The sequence below is a fragment of the Corvus cornix genome, chromosome 18 (assembly GCF_000738735.6).
Source record: "Corvus cornix cornix isolate S_Up_H32 chromosome 18, ASM73873v5, whole genome shotgun sequence".
Classification (NCBI taxonomy): Eukaryota; Metazoa; Chordata; class Aves; order Passeriformes; family Corvidae; genus Corvus; species Corvus cornix.
The window spans coordinates 4,925,596-4,946,557 of record NC_046347.1 but is presented as its reverse complement, the minus strand read 5'-3'; the positions used below and the strand labels follow the sequence as shown (position 1 = coordinate 4,946,557).

At 45.3% G+C, this 20,962-nt stretch overlaps 2 protein-coding genes across 13 annotated transcripts in view; one reads left to right on the top strand and one right to left on the bottom strand.

The window, feature by feature from the left end:
- Nucleotides 1-20,962, bottom strand: part of RECQL5 (RecQ like helicase 5) — a 38,552-nt gene that overhangs the window by 7,987 nt on the left and 9,603 nt on the right. For all 7 annotated transcript variants that reach the window (XR_005603297.1, XR_005603296.1, XR_005603295.1 and 4 more), the window contains one exon: nt 615-842. Coding sequence is in view for 4 of the 7 variants with exons in the window: in XM_039562071.1 (XP_039418005.1) it covers nt 615-842 (228 nt within the window). In the remaining 3 variants the exon portion in view is untranslated. The remainder of the gene's footprint in view (nt 1-614; nt 843-20,962) is intronic.
- SMIM5 (small integral membrane protein 5) lies at nt 4,466-20,661 on the top strand. Of its 6 annotated transcripts, XR_002047355.2 has the most exons (6): nt 4,466-4,612; nt 11,019-11,159; nt 13,236-13,389; nt 14,783-15,084; nt 17,893-18,025; nt 19,961-20,661. XR_002047355.2 is itself a non-coding variant. In XM_010407513.4 (4 exons), the coding sequence occupies exons 3-4, from the start codon at nt 13,263-13,265 to the stop codon at nt 14,902-14,904; spliced, it is 249 nt and encodes an 82-aa protein (XP_010405815.1). In that variant the 5' UTR covers nt 4,466-4,612; nt 11,019-11,159; nt 13,236-13,262; the 3' UTR covers nt 14,905-16,564. The 6 variants fall into 6 exon arrangements, 3 of the variants coding, with proteins under 3 accessions (XP_010405815.1, XP_010405816.1, XP_019146259.1); XR_002047356.2 differs by lacking the exon at nt 17,893-18,025 and having other exon boundaries at nt 19,964-20,661; XR_752715.3 differs by lacking the exon at nt 17,893-18,025.

Here is a 20,962-nt window from a genome sequence, read left to right as displayed (position 1 = left end):
AGCTGCACAATCACTGCAGCTCTGCCAGGGAACAAGGGGAAAGAGAAGTTATCACCTCCACGCTGCCAAGCATTTTACAGAATTCATCATGTTTCCCACTGCACATCTTCCTTTTGCTGTCAGCCTGACAGGAAAATGTAGCAGTCTACAGAAGAATCTGACACTGGCACTTCATTACATCCTCTGTGGTGACTAAGTCCTGTCAGTGGCCCCTGGTCTACTGGCCCACAGACAGTTGTGCTAAATCAGGAATGAACTCTGGACCATGTCATCTTGGTCTCAATTTTAAACATTTTTGATCCTTGTGACTATGAACAGGCTGAGCCCACTTGCTGCTTTCAAAAATTTCAGGCTAGTTTCTTGAGCCAATTACATTGTGCAGGGCAATTCTTAGCTCTGTCAAAACAGCTTCTGGCTCTCTGGGACACGAACGTGAATGAGGCTGCCAAAGTGTGTGGAAAACGAAATTCCAGCTGCTGCTGCCAGAAAGTTACAGGAAAATACCATCCACACAGAAACATGTGCTGAAAATAGGAGTGGCTGGGCCTGCAGCTGGGAGATGCTCTTTTCTCTCGTGGCTCCTAGGAGCTGAGTGTAATCTCTTTGGTACAGACCTGCTGAAGCCTCTGCAGCCTCTCCTCCCGCCCTCGTACAGCTCTGGGTCGTAGCTATCCCGGGAGGATCCCGTGGGCCCGATGCAGGTTTTGCTCCAGCTGCTGCTGCAGAGTTCCAGTGCCTCCAGTTGCCTTTTCACTGCCCCTGGGTTCTTGCAGAAGTCACAGCACTTGTTACAAGGTGGGGTGACATCGCCAAAGTACTTCGCTATGGCAGCGTGGCGACAGCTTGGGAACACAAGGCAAAATCATCTGGTCATCACTTCTAGCCACAAAAACTCCACCCTCCAAATGCAGCGTGACTTTATCTAAAGATTTGAGTCTTGTTTTTTTCATAGGCAATGTCTATTCCAGCAGGAATCACAGGGTTTAATCCCTGGAGCAGAATTCAGGCTCTGTTCCTGGCACCTTGCATAAAGTTTCTCTGCCTCCACTTCCCCACATGTAACAAAAATCAGTGTTAATCTCTTCTGCTAAACCCTTTCAGATCTTTGAGATCTGCAAAAGGAGCAGTTGATGAAATATACAGTTATTAATTCTGTATCATTGGCTAAATATATTCCATGTCCTATCAGGATGGCTGGAGGTAAAGAGGCCCTGTTGATCACTATACCACAGAGTGTATCTATATATCTCTCAATGAAGAGTTTCTAGGTTTATTATTTGTGATTTGAAAGTGAAGAAATATATATTTGACGACACAGGATTGTAAATTAAGTCCCAGAAATAGAGTCCAGACTGAGGTCACAAGGGAGCACCATTCAGCTAACACAGCCTGGATCTTCATGGGCTCACACATGCTCCAGATCAGCAGCCAAAGTTTGGGTAGAGTCCCACATGCATGAAAACCAGTCCATTTGCTCACACAGGATTGCACAACCAGTTTACCAGGCTTAGCAAACCAGCCATGTGAAGATGATTAGATTCTTCCAGAAATTTTCAAAAGATTTTTGGCAGACATCAGTGTTTTGGGGTACACGAAAAAGAATTTGGTGAAAATATGCTCATCAGCAATACAGGCAGGAAGTAATTTCTCTTCTAGAACACTCCCTAGCTTAAACCAGGGAATACACTGATTTTGCCAAAGAATAATCAGGCAGTTACTTTCCCCCCTTTTTTTTAAGAAAGCAGAATTTAGAGGAGCTTTTTAAAACTAAAGTTTCACAGCAGAGATGGCTGGTTGTGTGTTAGTCAAAATGCTGATAATAAATATATGGAAACATTTACTTCATTTAGAGATCAAATCCTGCAGCCAAGTGGGAACAAAAGTTATTTTAGAATAAAATTATTTTACTACAAGGAAGAACAAGGTGGAAATTTTTCTTCTCTACCAAGGTGTGCCCTAGTGGGGTTACCAAGTTCATCTGCAAAATGTGGATCACAGAGGGGAAAAGTAAGAGAGTGCGCACCTGATTTACTCTTATTCTAAACCCTTTAGGACATGTCAGAACTTACCAGAGATCTAACAAATACATTTTTCTTCTTCACTTTTGTCTGTGTGTGTCGGGGGGAAATACAACTGCACATTACCAAAGCATCACAAACAAACCCTGCAAGGGGCTGCAGTGGCTGCTGGCTCACTCCTTCCCACGGCCTGGGAGGTTGATCTGGAAGGCAGCACAGCAGCAGGTCACAGGTTCCTGTCCCCCAGCAGTGACCTGAGTGTGCTGAAGTGCCAGGGAGCTGGCAGTGCTCAGGTAAGGGCCTGCAGCAGGGTGTCTGCACCGTGCAGGGCACCAAAGCTTGGAGAGGGCTCCGACAAAGCTGCCTTTATATCCCCCTTAAAGCCACACAGACTCACTCTGCTCCTGCACTCAAAGAGCTCCTTTCACATGGAGGGGAAGGGTGGGGGGGACCGGGATGGGGGCAACACATTCGATCCCCTTGTCCTGTCTTTCCAAAAGAACTACTGGTGCTGCCTGGCCTGCCAATGCAACGTGACTATAGAAATGTCAGCGAGCTGCAAGTCAGCTTTTTGTTTCCCCAAAAGAAAAGAGGCAGGCATTCTCATTAGTCCATGTCTCTTCCCCTCGCACGCACTGATGTGTATTAGAGTTAACTGAGGCATTCAGTGAGGGACAAGCCGTCTCCCCACTCCCACAGCTCACCAGGTTTATGCTGGGGAGGGACATCCACACACACCTCTGTCCTTTAGATGCCACAGGGGAGGGCTTTGGTGGAAGCAGAGATCAGCTGTGAGCTCACTGGAATTTAGAGCTCCAGTTTCTAACCCATCAGGCTCGTAAAGCCAAGCCCTTTCCACCCAGCCCCCTGTAACTGCCTTTTTCATCCTGAAGAATTACCCAGATAGGGGCCACAGCCCTGCTTTAGCCAACGGTGTTCAGGAGTTGAGCCATAACGGAAATTCAGTTGCAAAACTAAAATTGCAATCCTATAATTAAGGTCAAACGGCAAAAAACAAAAAGTTACCAACAGGGATGCTGGGGTTAATCACTGGATTAATGCTTAACACAAGAGTTCCTGAAATGTAGTTGGCTATGCATTACCATGTGAGGGGAGATCTTCCACAGTCACACCAACACTTGACTAATGACCACGAGATGGAGATGATTTACATAAATTAATGGTAGTTTGTATTATTATACATGTCCTAAAATTATTTCATCTTTTAAATATGCAACTGTATTATTTGTCTCCCCTCACCCTGCAAAAAGAGTATGTATGAGGTGACCATTGGTCTTTAAAATGTCTAAACAAAATCATTATGCCATTTCAGGTATCTCCCCTGACTTGACATTATGGAATGGGATGAAGAGCAAATAACAACCAGGGTTATTAACACATTTTTGTCCATGGCAATACATTTCAGGAAAGTGCTAAACTGACCACACAGATGCCTGCACCTGTGTCGTTCTGGTAGTCCTTGTTTTTATTCACCATGTAAACCAGGAGCCCTATTCCTGCAATTAGGAGAAGCAGATGGACAGCCAGAGAAGAAGCAAAGTCACATATCCCAAAAGAAGGTCTGCCTCTCCCAAAAAACACCAGAAAAAAGCATTCCCTTGTAGAAGTCAAAGGATATATAGTCTCATCAGAAATGCTCCCTGAAATAAACAACTCAGCAAGCCTTGGAATAATGTGAAGTGAAAGGGTTAAAAAAGATAAAAATCATATGCGGGCAAATCAGTTACGCAGTCATCGAGCAAAAGCCACTTAATGAGCTTTATCAAATAGAAGAGCAAGTCATGAGGTTGATGAGAACTTCTAATTTTGCACCTCTCTGAAGGACTGTTCCTTTCAGCATCACCTGAGCTTCACCCTCTGAGACAAGACGGTGACAGTCAGCTGTCCCCAGAACACAAGAATCGAAAAGCTCAGCATCAAGAGAGTAAATGACTTGGCCAAGGGCATAGAGCAAATTCACCACCCCAGCATCAAATTCACCATCCCAGCATTGTCCCTGCTGCCCTGTCCGTGGCAGGTCTCTCTTACAGTGCTGCACTGTCCTTGGGAGTTTCTTGCTCTGCCCCTTCAATGAACACAAGAGAAAAGCTCCTTCCCCCGGGAGTCGGAAGGAAATTGTACAGCATAAAGGAAAGTTCCTTGCTTTAACATTGCCCCAAACTATCGCAGGGAGGGAATCGATTCAAGTCTCACTCCAGAAAAAGCCGTCATTAAAAGGTAAAGAAGAAACTCGTCTCTCGGAGGAGATGCACAGAGGAAGCCAGCAACAAGTGCCGGCCCTTGGGCGCCCCGGGGAGCTGGCACCGGCTCTGGCTCAGCTTGCGGCGGCTCCTCTCCCTCCCTCTTTGGCACACATGTAACACGAAACTTCGCATCTCCAGGACAACCAGCAACAAAAAAAAAAAAAAAAAAAAAAAAAAAAAAAAAGGCAGAGACAACAGCTGGCTGTCAGCAGCGGAGCAGAGAGGAGCCGAGCGAGCAGCGAGCCGCAAGCCAGGATGAGGGGAGAGATGACGTGAAAGTTTAAGAAGACGGAAAGAAAAACAAGAGGAGAAGAAGAGCTCGCGGTCGGGGTAAGGCTGAGCGGTCGCTGCTGTTCGGTCAAGCGCGGCACCCTCCGCTGCTTAGCGAGGGGCTGGAGCCTGGGGAGCTCCACTGCTCGGTCAGCCATGGAGCAGAGCTTGGGAGGCGGAATTTGCTTGCCAGGGACACCGAGGAGCGAAGGTGGCAGGAGAAAAGCTTTTAATGGGATTGCGGAGAGCTGCGCTGCAGCCGCCCTGTAACAAAAGGAGCAGCCTGCGGTGCGCCGAGCCCGAGCGGGACTCAGCAACTCCTCTGCCGGCGACAAAGGCCGGCTGCTCGGGTTTCTGTGCTCTTACAGAATGTATGTCCTGATAAGCTGGTGACCTGATACAGAAATAGTCGGTGCGGACAAGGCAGCTGGGTCCGAGGTTGTGCGTGCCTCTAGAGAGGAACTGGCAGCGCAGGCAGGCGCGTGTGAAACCCGACGGGTGCCAGCCACTGCTTTTCCCCGGAGCTCCTCCCAGCTGCAGCCAAGTTTTATCCCCCAAATCCTGAAGCAGAGAACTTAGAAAACAAACCCTGGTCGGGGAACTAGCACACTGTGCAAGTTAAGCATCTGTGTCCAATAGAAAGAAACGCAATGATTTTACACAGTTTCTAATGAGAACATTTTAAAAAGAATTCAGCCAGTGTATCAGGCACAGATGCTGGTTTAGTGTTCCAAGCAGCGTGAGAACCCACTGCTCTGAGAGGCACGTTCATGCACAAACACAGCTTATGGTTTACAGTAACCACACCGTCAAGTTTGAATGTAGTGAGAAGGGAAGGAAAGGATCCCCTAAATACATGAAATTATACAACATAGAATCATTTAGGTTGAAAAAGACATTTCAGGTCATTGAGTCCAAGCTTTGGTTTTACAGAGGTGTCCCGCAGCCCGTGCTCCCATCTCTCTTTGGGAAGATGTATGGGAAGAGGTGCTGGTAATGGAGACTGGCCATATAAATCCCCATTTTCTGCCATGTGAAGCTGATTTCTCTGTTTGGAAGCTGTTGCAGCTCCCAGCACTGAGCTGGGACCCCTCAGCCTCTTCCAGGAGGCGCATGGGCAAAGCCATTTACAAACAGGACCAGAGAGCCAATTCTCAGAGAAAGAGGTCTTCCCAATCCTACACATGCCTGTAGGGAGGAATGTTAAGGATCAGGTATTTCCACTTCTCTCCATTTCCATTAACGAGGAATGGAGGGCAGGTCTTTCTGACCTACGTGTTGTACAAACATGGAATTGGAACTGCCTGAGTGAGGAGATGTAGTAGTTTAGACCCACATGCCTCCAGCCTGACCCTAAGGCTCAAGGGGATGGAGGGATGCTTCCACCCTGCTAATGGAAAGTCTCTGTAGGTTGGCTGTTGCAGTTAAGATAGTTTCTTAAATAAAGCATGTGAAAAAACAAAGTTTAGGGAAATAACAAAAAAAAAGTAAGGAGGGAGGAGTGAGGGGAGAAGAGCAGGGGAGGGAAGGAGGTAGAGAAACATGCCAAGTTTTCCTGGCCAAAAGAAAATCTTAATGGGTTTGGCTGGGGGCTTGTCCAGCCACAGCCGTGCTGTTCATGTGTGGGGGAGAGGCACAGCAATGTGAAACACATGTCTGGATAAAAGCAGCAGGACATGGCTTGTGTTACAGCTGTCACAGTGCACGGGCCTCAGCCTGACTGCAACCAACAGTGGTTGTGGGAGTGGAGGTACAAAATAATCCAAGTTTGATAGAGCGGCTCCTCTCTGTAAGACAACCCCTGATCACAGAGCCTGCAGTGGGCCAGAGTCACCCACTGGACAGCAGGGACTGGGAGGGGCTGGGAGAGAGCTGGGTGGGGGGAGCAGCAGCCACCCCACACCTCCATGCAGGCTCTCCCCACTACGCCACGCAGCCACAGCTGATGAGGTTCCAAACAATTCCTCCTGAGGCAGCAGCTGCTGCAGCTTTTGGTTTTGAGTTCCTACACTCCAGTGGCACCTTTACTAGGATTAGTCCAAGATATTTCAAGAAACTCAAAAATGCATGTAATTTATGAGACCTGTAGATGTGAGATCAGGGCACAGAGGTGGCTGTTAAAAGGTGGAGGAGTTTCCAGCACTCTCAGGGCCTCCAGATACTGGACCTCAAACACCAACTACTGATAGATCCCACTATGTTTGTGAAGTCACTACAAGGCTTTCACAGGCACACAGCTGCCTCTCAGTCAGCTTCCTGGGAAATGGATATTTTGCTAATATTAGAATAGACTTTCAGGCTAGATTCAAGCATCACCAACCCTAAAAAAAGGTCTCTTGTAGAAAAGCTATAGGTTTATTTTTAAAATTGACCTTTTCCTTTCATTGGATGGCTCAGTGTTTTGGTTTTCCCACTTGAAAAATTCCTAGTAGTGAGGAATTATCTTGTGGGGTTTTGTGGACGTGTTTGTGGGATGGACTGGAGACAACCAGGGTGATCAGTAGAGGTGTAAAGACTCCCAGCTCAGTGCCCCAGTGGGTACCTCTGCTACTGAAACTGGGAATTCAGTGTCTTTTTATATTAATCTAATATTAGGTTGTAGGGAAGAGAAGGCACATTGACAGTGCTGCCTCAAAACCCATCTCCAAATAGTGTGTGGTGGAGATGACAGGGTATTCCAGCCAAAGGGTGACCCAGTCAGGCAGCTTTATAATCTTAGGAATGTGTGGCCTTCTGTTCCAAACCAACTGACAAAGTCCAAGCTTTTCTCCCATGGCATTGAGCTACAATTTACCCCAGTGTGGGTGTGTGCTGTTAAAGGGCTGAATTCTCTTGATACTGGAAACTATTTTCATCTGCTTGGGAATGAATTATAGGTCTGTCTGGCTCTGTGCACTCCTGTTTTAGGAAAAATGAGCTTGTCTGAACTATAGTTAAGATTCACATGGCTGGTCAACTACAGTCATGGCAGCAAACACTGCATTAACAATGATGAGGGAAAAAACCATGCACTGATACTACAACTGCATTTCTATGGCCCTTTTCATCTCAGCAGTACACTAAAAGCTTGGAACAATAAACAATCATGCAGGAATTATGACACGTTATGCCAAAATGCATCCAAACTGTAGGCACACCTAGCAACTCAGCATTGTTTGAGAACAGGAAGCACTGCAAACCTTATCCATATAAAATCAGAAGGACATTTCAGGGCTCAAGAACAAAGCTGGTACGTTTTGAAAGTGGCCAAGCCTTCATGTTCTTTAGAAAGTGGCCAAGTACAGTCAGAGCTTATTTTAGAGTTTTAGACCAGAATAAAAAGCGTCCCCTCCCCTTTGGCTGCTCAGCACCCTCCTTTCATGAGGCTGGGCTTGCCTTCTAAGATTTCCTACAAGATAAGCCCCCACAATCCATACAGGCTTCCCATCCCTGTACAGGTCTGATTTCAACCGACTTTCTGGACTTGCCTGAGTAAGAACAGCACAACAATTGCTTTGCAGAGCCACAGTCTTAGGAAAAAGCCAAGGTTGCAATGAGAAAGTTGCCCTGGCATTCTACCTGATGGGAACATCAGGAAGGTTCTACTTTATAAGGTCTCTCGAGCACTCTTGCTATGGGCAGTGGGCAGTGGAGGAGAGCCAACTCATCATCACTGAGACTTGCTGCATTAGGACTAGAGGCATTGGCAGCTTCTTGTTCTCCCCAAAACTCCCCCCTCCAAAGCTTTATCTCCACTTTTAGGTTACTAGAGCAACAAACCCATGCAAGCACAGTAAAACCAATGGATCAGGATCATGACAAGAACAACATGAGGAGCATGGTTGGGTCAGGAGCAAACAAGAGTGGAAACCACACTCCCATCTACATCCATCCTAAAGGGGCTCAGTGAACAAAGTGCAAGAAGCACTGAGCAAAGCAATGGCCAGTTCAGTTTGTAACTGCAGCAAAACCAGCGACTTGTTGCCTTTCTATCTAAAGATTGCCAAGCATGCTGGAAACTTGGACACACAACAATTAACAAACAAAGCTCTGATGTGGGTCCGTGTTCCGCTGTCTTGCAGAGATGAAGTCACCCAACAGTGGGATGTGATGACTTATCCGAAGTCACACAACCAGGGAGCATCACCAGCAGGCCAGAGGGACTGCCTGTATTTACTAACTTCCAGTCCTGGGGCTAAACCACAAACTTAAATTCATCCTTTTGCACTAAAAAAGGCTGTTCAAATACCCCTACGGTTATGAGTAAACAAGTGTCTCATTCTCAGCAGTAAATTTCAGCTCACCCACTCCCTACAGTTCACCTTTGGATGCAGCTGTGTCCACACACAGATCAGGACAGACCAAAAAACCCTGAGCAACGTAGAGCAATTCCAAAAGACTCACAGCAGCCTCACCAGCTTAAGGCAGACAGAGGGATATCAGACCCCACTGTACACAGCTCTTTTTCTTGGAAAAAGAAGCCTCCACATGCAGCCAGTTCACAGCAAAAAGGAACCTTGATGGAGGCTTTTCTCTTGAATGTCTAGATTGAGGCTTTTTAATGGCTTTATTCTCCAAAGGGCTGAGCAGCCAGCTTCTTTGAGTGCTTCAGTATGGCACGAGTCCATCAAAACAACTCAGGAAGATAATTTCAGTGCTATTATGGCAATTTTCACAGCTTTCTTCAGTGGGCACAGCAAGATGAATCTGCATTAGTGCTTTCTGGGAATCTAAATCTACGTAAGTCCTAAACACAGGACATGCACTTTGGTTTTACAGGGTCATGTAATCCTTGCAGCTGAGCAGCACACCAGCAGCAGTTTGCCATTCCCCTGCATCATTTCTGTGCTCTGTCCTTTCAACCAAGGCTAACAACTCATGGCACATGGCAGAATGGGCCTTTTTTCACCAAAACCAGATAAACCCAAATTAAATTACTTGTTTTATTACCTTCCCTGCTGGGCCTTGCAACATAAAGGAGGGCAGAAAGGTTTGATGATCTAGTTCCACTGGCATCACTGATTAGATGAGTTATTTCTTAAATCAAAACCATGAATTTCAGGCTGCCACCCCATCCCAGCAGGATGTCACAAATTGCCTGTCACAAGATATTGTGTTACTTTCTTTTCTATGTGAGATTCTTATCTTGCCTCTCTTCATCTGATTTTCACTCCACGTGAGCTCTAACTACAGCTGTGGAGCAGAATTTCCTGACATCAGTGTGACAATGTGTTACGAAGACCACATTGCACTGTGGTCATTCAGGATTTTTTCCATAACGGATGAGTTCCATCAGCTTTGCTGCCCTACAGCCAAGTCTCCTCTGCTCTGGAGGGCTCCCATCCTCAGTGGGTGAAGTTTTGAGGAAGGACAATGATGAGCAAGGAGATATTCCCAATTGAGGAAAATGCTGACAGACAATTACGTTTGCTCCAAACCATTGAGAATCTCTGAAGTACTAACTTGAGTGGCTCTAAAACAGCACTCCAGCCCTAGAAAGTAAATTGTCAGTTAAGGCCCACAACCTTAAGTTTCAAAACTCTTAAGACTTGCCTGTGTTAATAATAATCATCACAGTTACTGTTTCAGCTGAATATCCTGCACCACCTGGCCTTTACTACTGTTGGTGACTGGAAGCTTATTTGAACACAACATAATAAACCAAAAGGAATTAATTCTCACAGCTCCACTCTGTTATGTAATTAATGTCATCACCTTTGTGTTGTACATGAGGCAGATGCATAAGACAACTGGTTTAAATCACACAGCACTATCCTTACCCTTGTGCTAATCTCAAGTGTAAAATCTTGGTTCCTGAAATCAGTTGGGAAAAGGTCACATCAAAACTAGTCCTGAACAAAGATTTTACATCACAAGTAGAATGGAACATACAGAAGTCCATGAATGTAACTGGCTTTCTTGGGGGAAATTTACTTTTTTTCTTTAAGAATTATTTTATTCTTCACCCTTTTGCCTCGCTGCAGAAGCAGAAATCCCAAAGCAGAGAGCTCTTGGAAGCAGCAGAAACTGCAGTCAAGCAGAAAAACATTTGCTTCCTCACGGGTAGGTTGGAGACTGCACCACCACCATCAAACTTTGTCCCTGATGTAGTTCAGACCAAGGTAAACAAGCAACATTCCTTGCAAGTTTTAGAATAAAAACTCTTTCACTTAGCTCCAGATCAGGTGCCATGGGCAGAGAGGAATGTCCAATACAGAGACAGGCTTTATCATTTTAGACTAAGCACTTTGCTAATCCACACGGAGTTCTACAATCTTGATCAGTAATTTTACACTGTATAACCAAAACTTCACAAGCCTGGCTCTTATACCTGTTGCTTCTGGTGCAGCCCAGAGCATGGCATGGAAGTTTACAGCAAATTCCTTACAAGGAGAGCTTCTGGACAGGCAGAAACACCTCCAAAGGGAACAAATATTTTCACAATGTTAGAGCCAGAAATTTTATTTTTTAAAATTTTTTCTTCTAGAGCCAAGAACAGAAAACACAAATCACTTCACCTCTGCCTTCTGCACTGTCTCTTGGAATGGAAACAAAATTGAAAACCTGCTGACACAGAATCCCGCAGCACTAAGGATAAAGCAGCCGTTTCTCGAGCAGCTCACTCAGGGTATGCAATCATCTGGAAAGAAGTATTTAACCCTAGTTTCAAAAGTGACCTTTTCAGGTCAAAAGACCACAGCTCTGCCTCCTTCCTGAGTTGCACAGCGATCTTTCTGTAGATGTAGATTTTCCATCCACCCCCATTTCTAAGAAACCAGCTGGTTCCGATTTTTATTCCTTAGCTTGGATTTGAAAGAACAAAGAAAACCCTTTTTGAATTGCATAAACATACAAAACTAATTTAACTTGGCACTGTAGTATTTAAGCCCAGCATGCAAAGAAACAGCCAAGGTTTCTCTGTCCTCAGTGTGTTTAGAAAAACTGAACTCCAAGCATGCATTTGTTTGAGTAACCAAGCCAGATGTGCAATAAGGAACAAGCTGGTTTGTTCTGGAAGTGCTGTCCTGGTCACTTGGCTTTGTGTTATCACCAAGATCAGGATATTAAATTGCAATGTTCAAGTCCCAAAACCCAGTGCTGACTGTTACAACACACACAAACCAGTACGTTTTGATACAATAATGAACTAAGAGTTATAACCCATTGAAGTGTTGACCTGTCCAAACACTTGTTTTAGGTGGAACTATGGCTATTTCTCAAAAATATCGAATTCCAGTTCCTGACTGAAGCCAAATTTGAACATCCATAGGTCTCATGCCAGCTAGTTTGTTGCAATACCTCCCAAAATCTTGCTCATGGGGTAAAAGAACAGCAAATATTGGTGACAAAACTGAGGCACTTAACTTTAGCAAGACTAATAATATTTTCAGTAACAATAGATGATCATTCTGAGAATAAAGGCGGCCTAAGATTACTGAGCAGGGCAGGAGGGATTAACTCCACAAGGGAGATATCTCCCTGGCAGATCCAGGGGCTTTTGCTTTGCTCATCATCAGCAGTGATGGCTGGAATCCACTGTTCAATTCATATATTGCTCTGTGGCTTAAAAGAAAAATACTCTACATTTAGCTTTCTTTATAAATTTGCATTCATCTGTAAGGACTTGAAAAGCATCCAGCTGTCCCTAATGAATGCAGACTTTAACTTTTAGAATCACATACTGATGCCATGATGATTTTTGTCTTTTCTTTTATACCCATTATACCTTTTTACAACTTCTGTATTCTTAGTGCTTTTTGCCTCCATTCTTGGACTTGTTTGTTCAGCTAGGAGACTAAACATTTTAGAAGCTTCATAGGTAGGGGTTAGTGTGCCCCAGACACCAAGGTCCTCTCCAGAACACATTCTGTAAACTGAGATAGAACCATCCAGGGGAAGGCTCCCCAGGGAGGGGGGGCTCACTCATTGGGGAATCTTTGATAGATATGCTAATTAGTAGCACCTATAATGTGATACCAGATCTTTTGGGAGAGTGGGCATTGCAGCGTGCATTGAGGTGCATTTGACCTGGATGTGGTGCACCTAAGGATCCTTAAAATAAATACCAAGGTAAAATCCCTTTTCCCCTTCTAACCGTGTTTGACTCTTGATTTTAAGACTAGGAAAAGGCATCAACACAGTAAAACTGGTTAATAAAACATTATTAATGGTATTGTACTGATGTGTTGAAGTAAATGCCTTTGCTCTTGAAGGGGGGTTCTGTAGCTCAAAGTGCAAGAACCCTTCAAGGGAGTCTACCTTGTGTTACTCAGTAAGAAACAACTGAAAACTGTGTATAGTGGAGTTCAGCATTTGGAATTCAGGTTGGGTTAGAACCGCATTTGTTTCTGGAAGGACAAGTTAGCACAACTGGAAAAAAAAGTACTTTGATTGGGTGAAAGCCAAGGGCAGGCACTGTCCAGCCCAACTCTGTGCCTGCTGAAGAAAGTGTCCTTGTAGGAGAAACACCGTTTGGACTTTGCTTAACAGTGCAGTTGACAAAAACACCCTCGAAGCTGGATTTTAAAATTAAAACAGTGCCAGAACACGTAGACAATTAATAGTCCTCCACCTTAGCTACTGGGAACGAGGACTGAGACCAGATAAACTTGTTTTCCTTGTGATCACCAGCTGTATAAGAAGGCTGGCAGCTCCCTAGCATTAGTCAGTGAAAAGGTTTATTCTCTATTTGGTTCTCCTGCAGCATAAAGCCTGGAGAGGTTGTGACAGAATGTCTTCTGAAAGCTTTCTGAAGGAAATTCAAGCCATTGGTGAGAAGTTTCTCCTTAAGCTCCAGAAACTGCCCAAGGCTGATCCAGTGGAGATTGCCAGCTTTTCTGTGGTTCTTCTGTTTATTGGTGAGTTCGTGGGTGGAGGCCAAGGGGTGTCAGAATTTCTCTCCTCTCCTACGGGGGCACCTTGCTCCACAGTTTTTGTAGGTGGGTTGGTGATGTTGGCTGTTGTTATCTAGGCTGTGCTCTGAGGGCCAGGTTAATTCCTAGGTAATTTTTTAACACTCAACATGTACCTCTACATGGATGCAGGGCATGACAGGCAACAGTACAGCTTTCCCCAAAGCTCCCATTTTAAACATTAGTTAAATCAGCAATATTTTAACCAACCCAGAGCTGCTGTAATGTTTTGATGCATAGGAGATAGTTTATGACAAATGGTATTAGAGCATCTCCCTGCCACAGAAGAAACTTAAGAGAGACTCTGAATGTCATTCCTGTATTGGTTCAGTGGAAGCCAATATGCTTCAGATGAGCCTATTTATTCTCCTCTGGTAATGAATGGCAAGATCCCTCCTGCTGCTCTGTGTGGGGATGGCATGGAAGGAATAACAGAGAACTGCTGGATCAAGGGGGATGAAGTTTGTTTATACAATGGCAAAATAAGCAGGAAGGAAGACAGGCACTGCTCCTCAAAGACAGTGTTTGCTCCTGGCCAAAAGGAAGGGTGTGTATCCAGCTGGACACTCCTCCCCGGGCTGGAATTCACAAAGTCACACCTGCTGCTTTAATTGGTTCATCCCTACAGCTGGTTCCCCACAGGTCTGGTTACCTGGCAGCCCAGGTCCAGGCTTTAAAGGAACACATGCACACAGAGAGCCATGCTCACACTCTTACATGTTTTGCAGGATTAAACATGTCATCCTTTTCAACTCCAGATAAACTAACACATCCCTGCCAACACCAACCATCCTGGCTAGGGTAGAGAACAGTAAGTTAGCCCACTGCTCTGTGAAACAAACCCCTGCATTTGAAGTACCTTATTTTTTCAAGCTAAATACAGAAGAGTAAAGCCAACCCAGTCACGAGTCTCTATGCTTAAAGAGTCTGCTGCACTCACTCTTCAGAAATACAGCTGCCAGTTTGAGTAATCAAAATCCCTCAAGTTGCTTTGGGGAGAGCTGGATTTTCATCCATTTCAGGCACATAGCTGTGCTTAGGTACTGCATGTCAGCTCCCAAACAAGAGCCCATTAAGTGGGTAAAGAAACCCTTGAACAGTTTGGTATGTAGCTTTTAAGGTCTTGAAATGCCTGGCAATGATTGTCCAGATTAAATGGAAAACCAATACAAAGGAGCAGGAACTTAGGAGGAGGAAGGTGGGGATATAGGCCAAAAAAAATTCTCAAGAAACCAGGTTTTGCTCATTTTCCTGCCCACCAAACAACTTGGAGACATAGGGTTTTTCTGCAGGGATTGCTCCTATGCTGTGAAGCAATGTCCTTTGTTTCTCTTCCCAGTTACTGTGCTGGTGCTCACGGTCATTGCCTGCAGTTGCTGCTGCTACAGCTGCTGTGGCTGTGATGGACGCCCGGACCCCAGACACAAGAAGAGCCGAGTCTGCCCAGCCGCCCGTTCATGAAGTGACACAGCCTGCTGTTAAGGACATGCATGGACATCATGATTCAGTGCTATGGGAATGACTTTCCACGCTAGCCCACTGAAAATGGCAATAACAATATTAATTAACATGACTCAGAGGACCAGAAATCACAGCGTGGAATTCCTTCTCTCTGTGACAGCCACTACTGTGACCACAAAGGTAAAGCTCCTTTGCCATCGCTGTCTCCCTCTTCTGGGCAGGTGTGGGGTGGGAGGGCATGGACACAGATTGCTGAGAAAAGACACAGCTTTCCCAAAGACAGCACTGCAGCTGGGCCAGCTGAGGATCTCCTCTGGGACACAGAGCCATGGAGCAAAGCAGAGGACACACACACAGCCACACACGAGGCACTGCCTGCTCTCCTCACCAGTGGCTAATCCAGAAGGATGGTGCTGGGCATTAGCAAAACCCACTGACACCACTGGGACGTCCAATTGCTCAGGTCATTGTGGATCAAGGCCAAACCTGCTGCAGGACACACATTTAGCTGAGTTATCTGCCGAAAACAACAAATGGCGGACCTTCTGATCCAGGTGTGCCAGCTGAGGCTCTGAGTACAGCTGGTAACAACTGCCCCGGGGTCATTTCATTGGTGATACAATGATGGGAAATTGCCAAAGAAAGAAACTGATCATGTGGAATACCCTTTGTTAACAGAAAGATGAAGGCAAAAGGCTCACCAATCCTATGGCTCATTTTGACCATTCTCTGCTCCCCATGCTCCCTCTCCACCCCCTGTGGTTCTATTCTTCTGCTTATTGCAGATGCACGGTTCTTGCAGAGCATGGGAGCTCCAGGAGATTAACAAATCCCTATCCTTACTTGAGTGCCTGACTCCCTGCACTGTGTGCAGTTTATTTTAGTGGACGTGAACATGATGCCAGGGGTGTGTTTATGAGCATGCACAGAGGCATTTCAGAGGAGTGCCACATGATGGGAACCATCACTTCAGGGTACGTGTGCAGGCAGCAGCTGACAGCGGGCACAGTGACAGAGCAGAGCCAAGAATGGGCTGTTAGGCTGGAGTTAACAAGTGCAAATAAATCCCTTTTCCATGCTGCAGCCACTGTGTATGTTTGGTTTACACTCTGGTGAACTTCCGAAAGGGATTTATGGATGTACAAGGTTGTGGCACAGGCTGCGACTTCCACAACTGGGACAGCACAAGAAAGCCACGATTCTGCACTAATCTCTGAACCACTCTACACTTGGGGTGTTTCAGCCCCAAATGGGAGACCAACCCCCTTTGTGAGAAGGTGTAAAAAATTACATGCATACAGAGAAGTCATCTTCTGCCTCTGTACCCCAACTAAGTGTGTGTACCAAAGCCAACATCTAGCTAGGGAGAGCAGAATCATCAAGTCTTTAACAGTGGGCTTTAAAATACTCTTTACACTTCAGAAGGTACAGAAAATAAAGAAAACTCTGCAAAGAAATGTATTTTCTCTGTTGCCTGCACCCATATTAGTAAAAGGCACATTACATCAGCTTCTTATATATTTAATGCACTTTATTTTTTGCCGACAAACTGGATCTAGGTATTTGGCATTTTTGTATTGCTGCACATTGGAATATATCTGCAGCCAGAGACACAGTGAATAGTCTAAGAATTGTAAGAAAAACAAAATTCCTGAAACTACCAGTGTTGCTTTTAAATTAATAAAAAGAAAAACTTTCCAGTAGAAAATGAGGATGTTCCTTACAAAATAAATGTTTGAGACCCAACTTGACAACTGCCAAGAGCAGACTGCACTATCACGAGCTACATGCATGCACAGTTACACTGAGACTAACAAAGTGCTGGTTTTTATTAGGCTGTCCCAAAGCTTTCATTGCCAACCAGCATGTTAGGGGGGAACAATCTCAAGCACAGCATCAATTTAAACATTCAGAGGTGCATCACACCAACCTCCTGTCAGATAAGTCTTTGCTCATTTCATTCACAAACAAGTGGCAATCAAAGTGACTTCAGAAGCCTCAGAACCTCTTTTGCAGGAGACAGACTCAACACATGTTTTTGTATCCAGATTAAGTCACGAGACCTGGGGAAGAACAGAGCTCACTTTCCAGGCTTGTGCTAGACAGTGCCAGCTCCAGCCATTAACAGCATCCCATTGAGAGCTGTTCCAGCAGCACGGAGCCAGCCTGTGCTAAGACAGGGGGAAGCTTTGCAGGCTGGACACACACCAAGGGCTGACAGGTTGCTGTCACTGGGAGCAAGCTGCCAGGCCTTATCTCAACAGGAAAAGCCACAAATGCATGTTTCCCAGTGGTGGTACAAGTTAAACCACTGACAGATACCAGGCAGAGGGACAAGAGAAGTGGCTCCTGTCTTATCTTGGCCACTGTGAGTTCCTGAATTAGAAACAGAATAAACACAGCACTGTTAAAGAAAGGGAAGGAGAGAAAAATAGGCAATCCTCTAAAGGATTCAGGTGGCTTTCTGGAGCAGAGGAGCAGCCACCATGTAGAGGGGGCCAATTTCTACACACTTGTCTGGACCTCACAGGCCTAATGTTCTGCTTTGGACTATTTTGTACCATTGCACTTAGCTGGACTATTCCTCCAGCTGGGATTCAGACATGCCAGTTTGCCTGATCTGCTGCTTCCTTGCATGCATTCAGGGTACCCTGACAGAGGCCAGCAAGTGTCCAGCTTCCTGCAGCTCTTCACCTTCTGCTGACTGTAAACCTGCTGGTCCCTGGGTCCCTGCTCAGCACTCACACAAGCTTTTGTGTTTTGGCTTCAATCAGCACTCAAATATAGGCACCTATAGGGAGCACTAGTGAGGAGGATCCTGTTGTTTCAACCTGCAGAGGGAGATTCAGAAAAGCACAGAATAAAGCAAGGCTGCTCCTAACACAGCAACTGCCATACATATTGGGGAAAGCCTAGGAGGAACTGCACGGGAATACTGTTACTTCAGTTGTGATGATGAAAGCGTTGAAACAAGTTTCTTTCCCTGAGGAACCTCAAAGAGCCAGCAAGGCCAGCCCCTCCAGCAGAAGTGGTTGAAGTTCTACTGATGACTTAATGGAATAGCTTCTGTTCTGTAACATTATCCCTCTGGTTTCAAAGTGATTTGCTTGGCTTGTGAAAAGTAAGTTTCCTTTTACACACACATGCAGTCTCACACACCACACTCCTCCTTCTCCCTTTCCTCCTCTCTCCAGCACCATCCCTCTGGTCTTCTCCAGTCAGGAAAGTGATAGAGAGTTTTATTGCAGCTCACAGCAGTGCAATGCTCTGGAATGGGTTTATTCACCTGAACTGTCATGATGAATTTTGGACTGCAGGGCAGTCCTGTTCACAGTCTCACTGTAAGTATGGCACTCTCCTACTGGAGCTTGCAACACAGATCAGTCAGGATCCAGGAAACGTAGCCCTCTTCCCTCCACCACATCCTGCAGCCTGCCCCAGACAGAGGCCACAGTATGCCTTTACAAGCACTGCAACAGCTGTAGGAGTGGATAAAGCCATAGAGAGGAAGAAATGTCTGAGGAACAGCTGAATTAGGACTTTTTAGTTGGGTTCAAGGCCTTTAATTTGATTAGATTAGCCACACCTTTGCAGGAAAATCAGCTGTTAATCATTTACTGCAGCCCAAAGAGGCAACTTCCAGGCTACCTCTACAAGTCTCCAGGTACAGCAAGGGGTCCCTTACCACAGGCCAAAATCTCTTGGAGGGGGTGAAGAGGAGGCAACAGAGGAAACATCTACTACAAATCACAACAGCTACAGGTATTTATAAAATATCATACAGCTGTCCTATTCTGGGAGGTGAACTGCAGTCAGCAAAAGAGACAGGAACTTCCTGGGGTGTGCAGTCCCACAGGATTTCTGCCTTTGGGTCTGTGGAACTCGTATCTAGGCTGCCTCCTTTTTGAAGGCAAAGGAATCCAGAACAGCTTTGATGTCCCGTGTGCCTGTTGGTTAAAGACTGAGCACAGTGATCTGCCATCTACCCAGAAAACAAACCATGACCTCAATATATCTGGCTGCTAAGAAAGAAACAAAAACTTCAGCAAGTGTGAGCTTGTGCTTTGAGTCAAATCCAACCTGCTGAGGATGAAACACTTTAAAGGACTAATCCTTTTCCTTAGAGTACTCAGAATACATACATAAGAGGCAGCAAGTCAAACAAATTTGCAAAAATAACCAGTATCTCTTCCTGTATTACATCTGCATAGTCATATTTGCAAGAAAGTGTGAGAAATATTCCATCCTTTCCCTTGAGAAGCAAGGAAGCTTTAGTAAAACCACAAGATGCTCACAAAGAGATGCTGCATGTTCTTTAGAAAGCTGGCAGCCAAGTCATTATTCAAAGTATCAGTGAAAGAGCAAGTGAGATCCCAGTTTAAATTATTACTGGACCTCCTTGTGGGAGCAAAATTTATGCTTCTATTGCAGAGTAACAGAAACCATTACTAAAGCAAACTCCATTAGCAGGATACCCTTTTTAACATAATTGGACTATTCTAAGCCCTATGGAAGAAACAAGTTGTACATGATCTTTGCTTACTGCTGGTGGGGTTTTCCGCTTGTTTGTTTTTTAAATAAGTGTTCATTTAATCTCTGTTGTGTTCTCAGAGTTCTCAGAGTTGGTTCCCCAACTCTCCCTTTTAGAGATCTTTCCAATGGTACCAAGGAATTTCTCCCACTGAATACTTGTCTTTCATGTATAGGCTGTACAGCTGACAAAGAGTTCATATTGAACATGCTGGAGAGACATTGTATTATGTAAAATATTGATAAGCTACGATTAAAATAAATCTCAACTGCCAAAATCCTGTAGAGACAGAAGGATTTGACAGCACAGTAATGCTGCCAATGTTTTCCTCTTTACATCTCTATAGATCTGATTGTTAAACTGGCCTCAGCTGTATTTCCTCTGGGTTATACTCCCATTTCTGTGAAGGGTGACTCTCCTTTTGGAGGGGGATACCTGCAGGCACAGGCACCATGCGTACCTGCACTGGTTTTGGGGCATGGAGAGGATACACCAACACCTGACCCTGTTGTTGTCTGCCCCCAGCAGGGTGGAAGCCAGCATGTCACCAGAGCAAGAGGCATCCTCAGTTCTGGAAGACCTAAGGAGGCTGATTACAAGAAGTGACTGGGCTCTTGGAGGGCTGGTGGTGATTGGCATCTTCTGTCTTGTTTTTATTGCTCTCATTTTATTTGCTGCTGTCTTTGGGTGCTGCACATCTCCAAGGCACAGATGGGGTGGCTCATAGACAGCAAAGTGGGGACACAAAACTTGGTACAGCTGAGCAAGAACCAGCCTGGGTACAACCCCATTGTGTTGTTCACAGAAAACTCTCATCTCACTGCCTGGGTGGTTATTTCTCCCCATGCAACTTCCATGAATCAAGAGCAACATCCCAATGCCAGCAAGCTGCTCTGCAGGTCACAGCAAACTCAATACATGAGGCTGATTCAGGAACTGTGACATTCATCAAACACCAAAGCAAACTCATCTCTGATTTTTATCTTTCAAGCAAAACCACCAACCAGAGGTGGCAAATGGTCAGCCACCACCTAAAACTGATAAAGATGTCTTCTGCTGCTGCACCTACATGGGTTGGCGGGTTTTTTTTCACCTTGCAAAAGAACAATAGGAAACTCTGACCACTGAAAGCTTGGTCTGAACCCACTCTTTAAAAGCAGCTTATACCATTGTTCTCCTGTCATACTCAGGCCTAAATACACTATGTAAAAACTTGCTTGCCAGTACACAGTCTGTCTTTATTTGTTCTTATTTATAACCTTGCAAGGTCAGAATTTCAGGTTTGCTTTCACTGTTTGGATAGTGAGCAGACCTGTATTAATTCAATATGTAAAAAAGAAATGCAACGTGGCTTTTCTTTCCATAGCACCTCAGTCTCCTGTAGAGTTATGAGCAGGGAAGTCAGGCAGTGGTGCTGCAAGATGTGACTCTGGGATGCACATCCCATGATACACAGGAGGAAGAACGTATCAAGCTGAGGAAGGGAAGAAAAAGTCTGGGAGGTGTGATTGCTGATTAGGTCAGTGA

Bases quoted from the DNA above. Each gene is read 5' to 3' on its own strand.
- SMIM5 (XM_010407514.4), top strand. From the start codon at position 13,263: ATGTCTTCTGAAAGCTTTCTGAAGGAAATTCAAGCCATTGGTGAGAAG. The intron at 13,390-14,782 runs GTGAGTTCGTGG...TTCTCTTCCCAG, and splicing joins TGTGGTTCTTCTGTTTATTG to TTACTGTGCTGGTGCTCACG.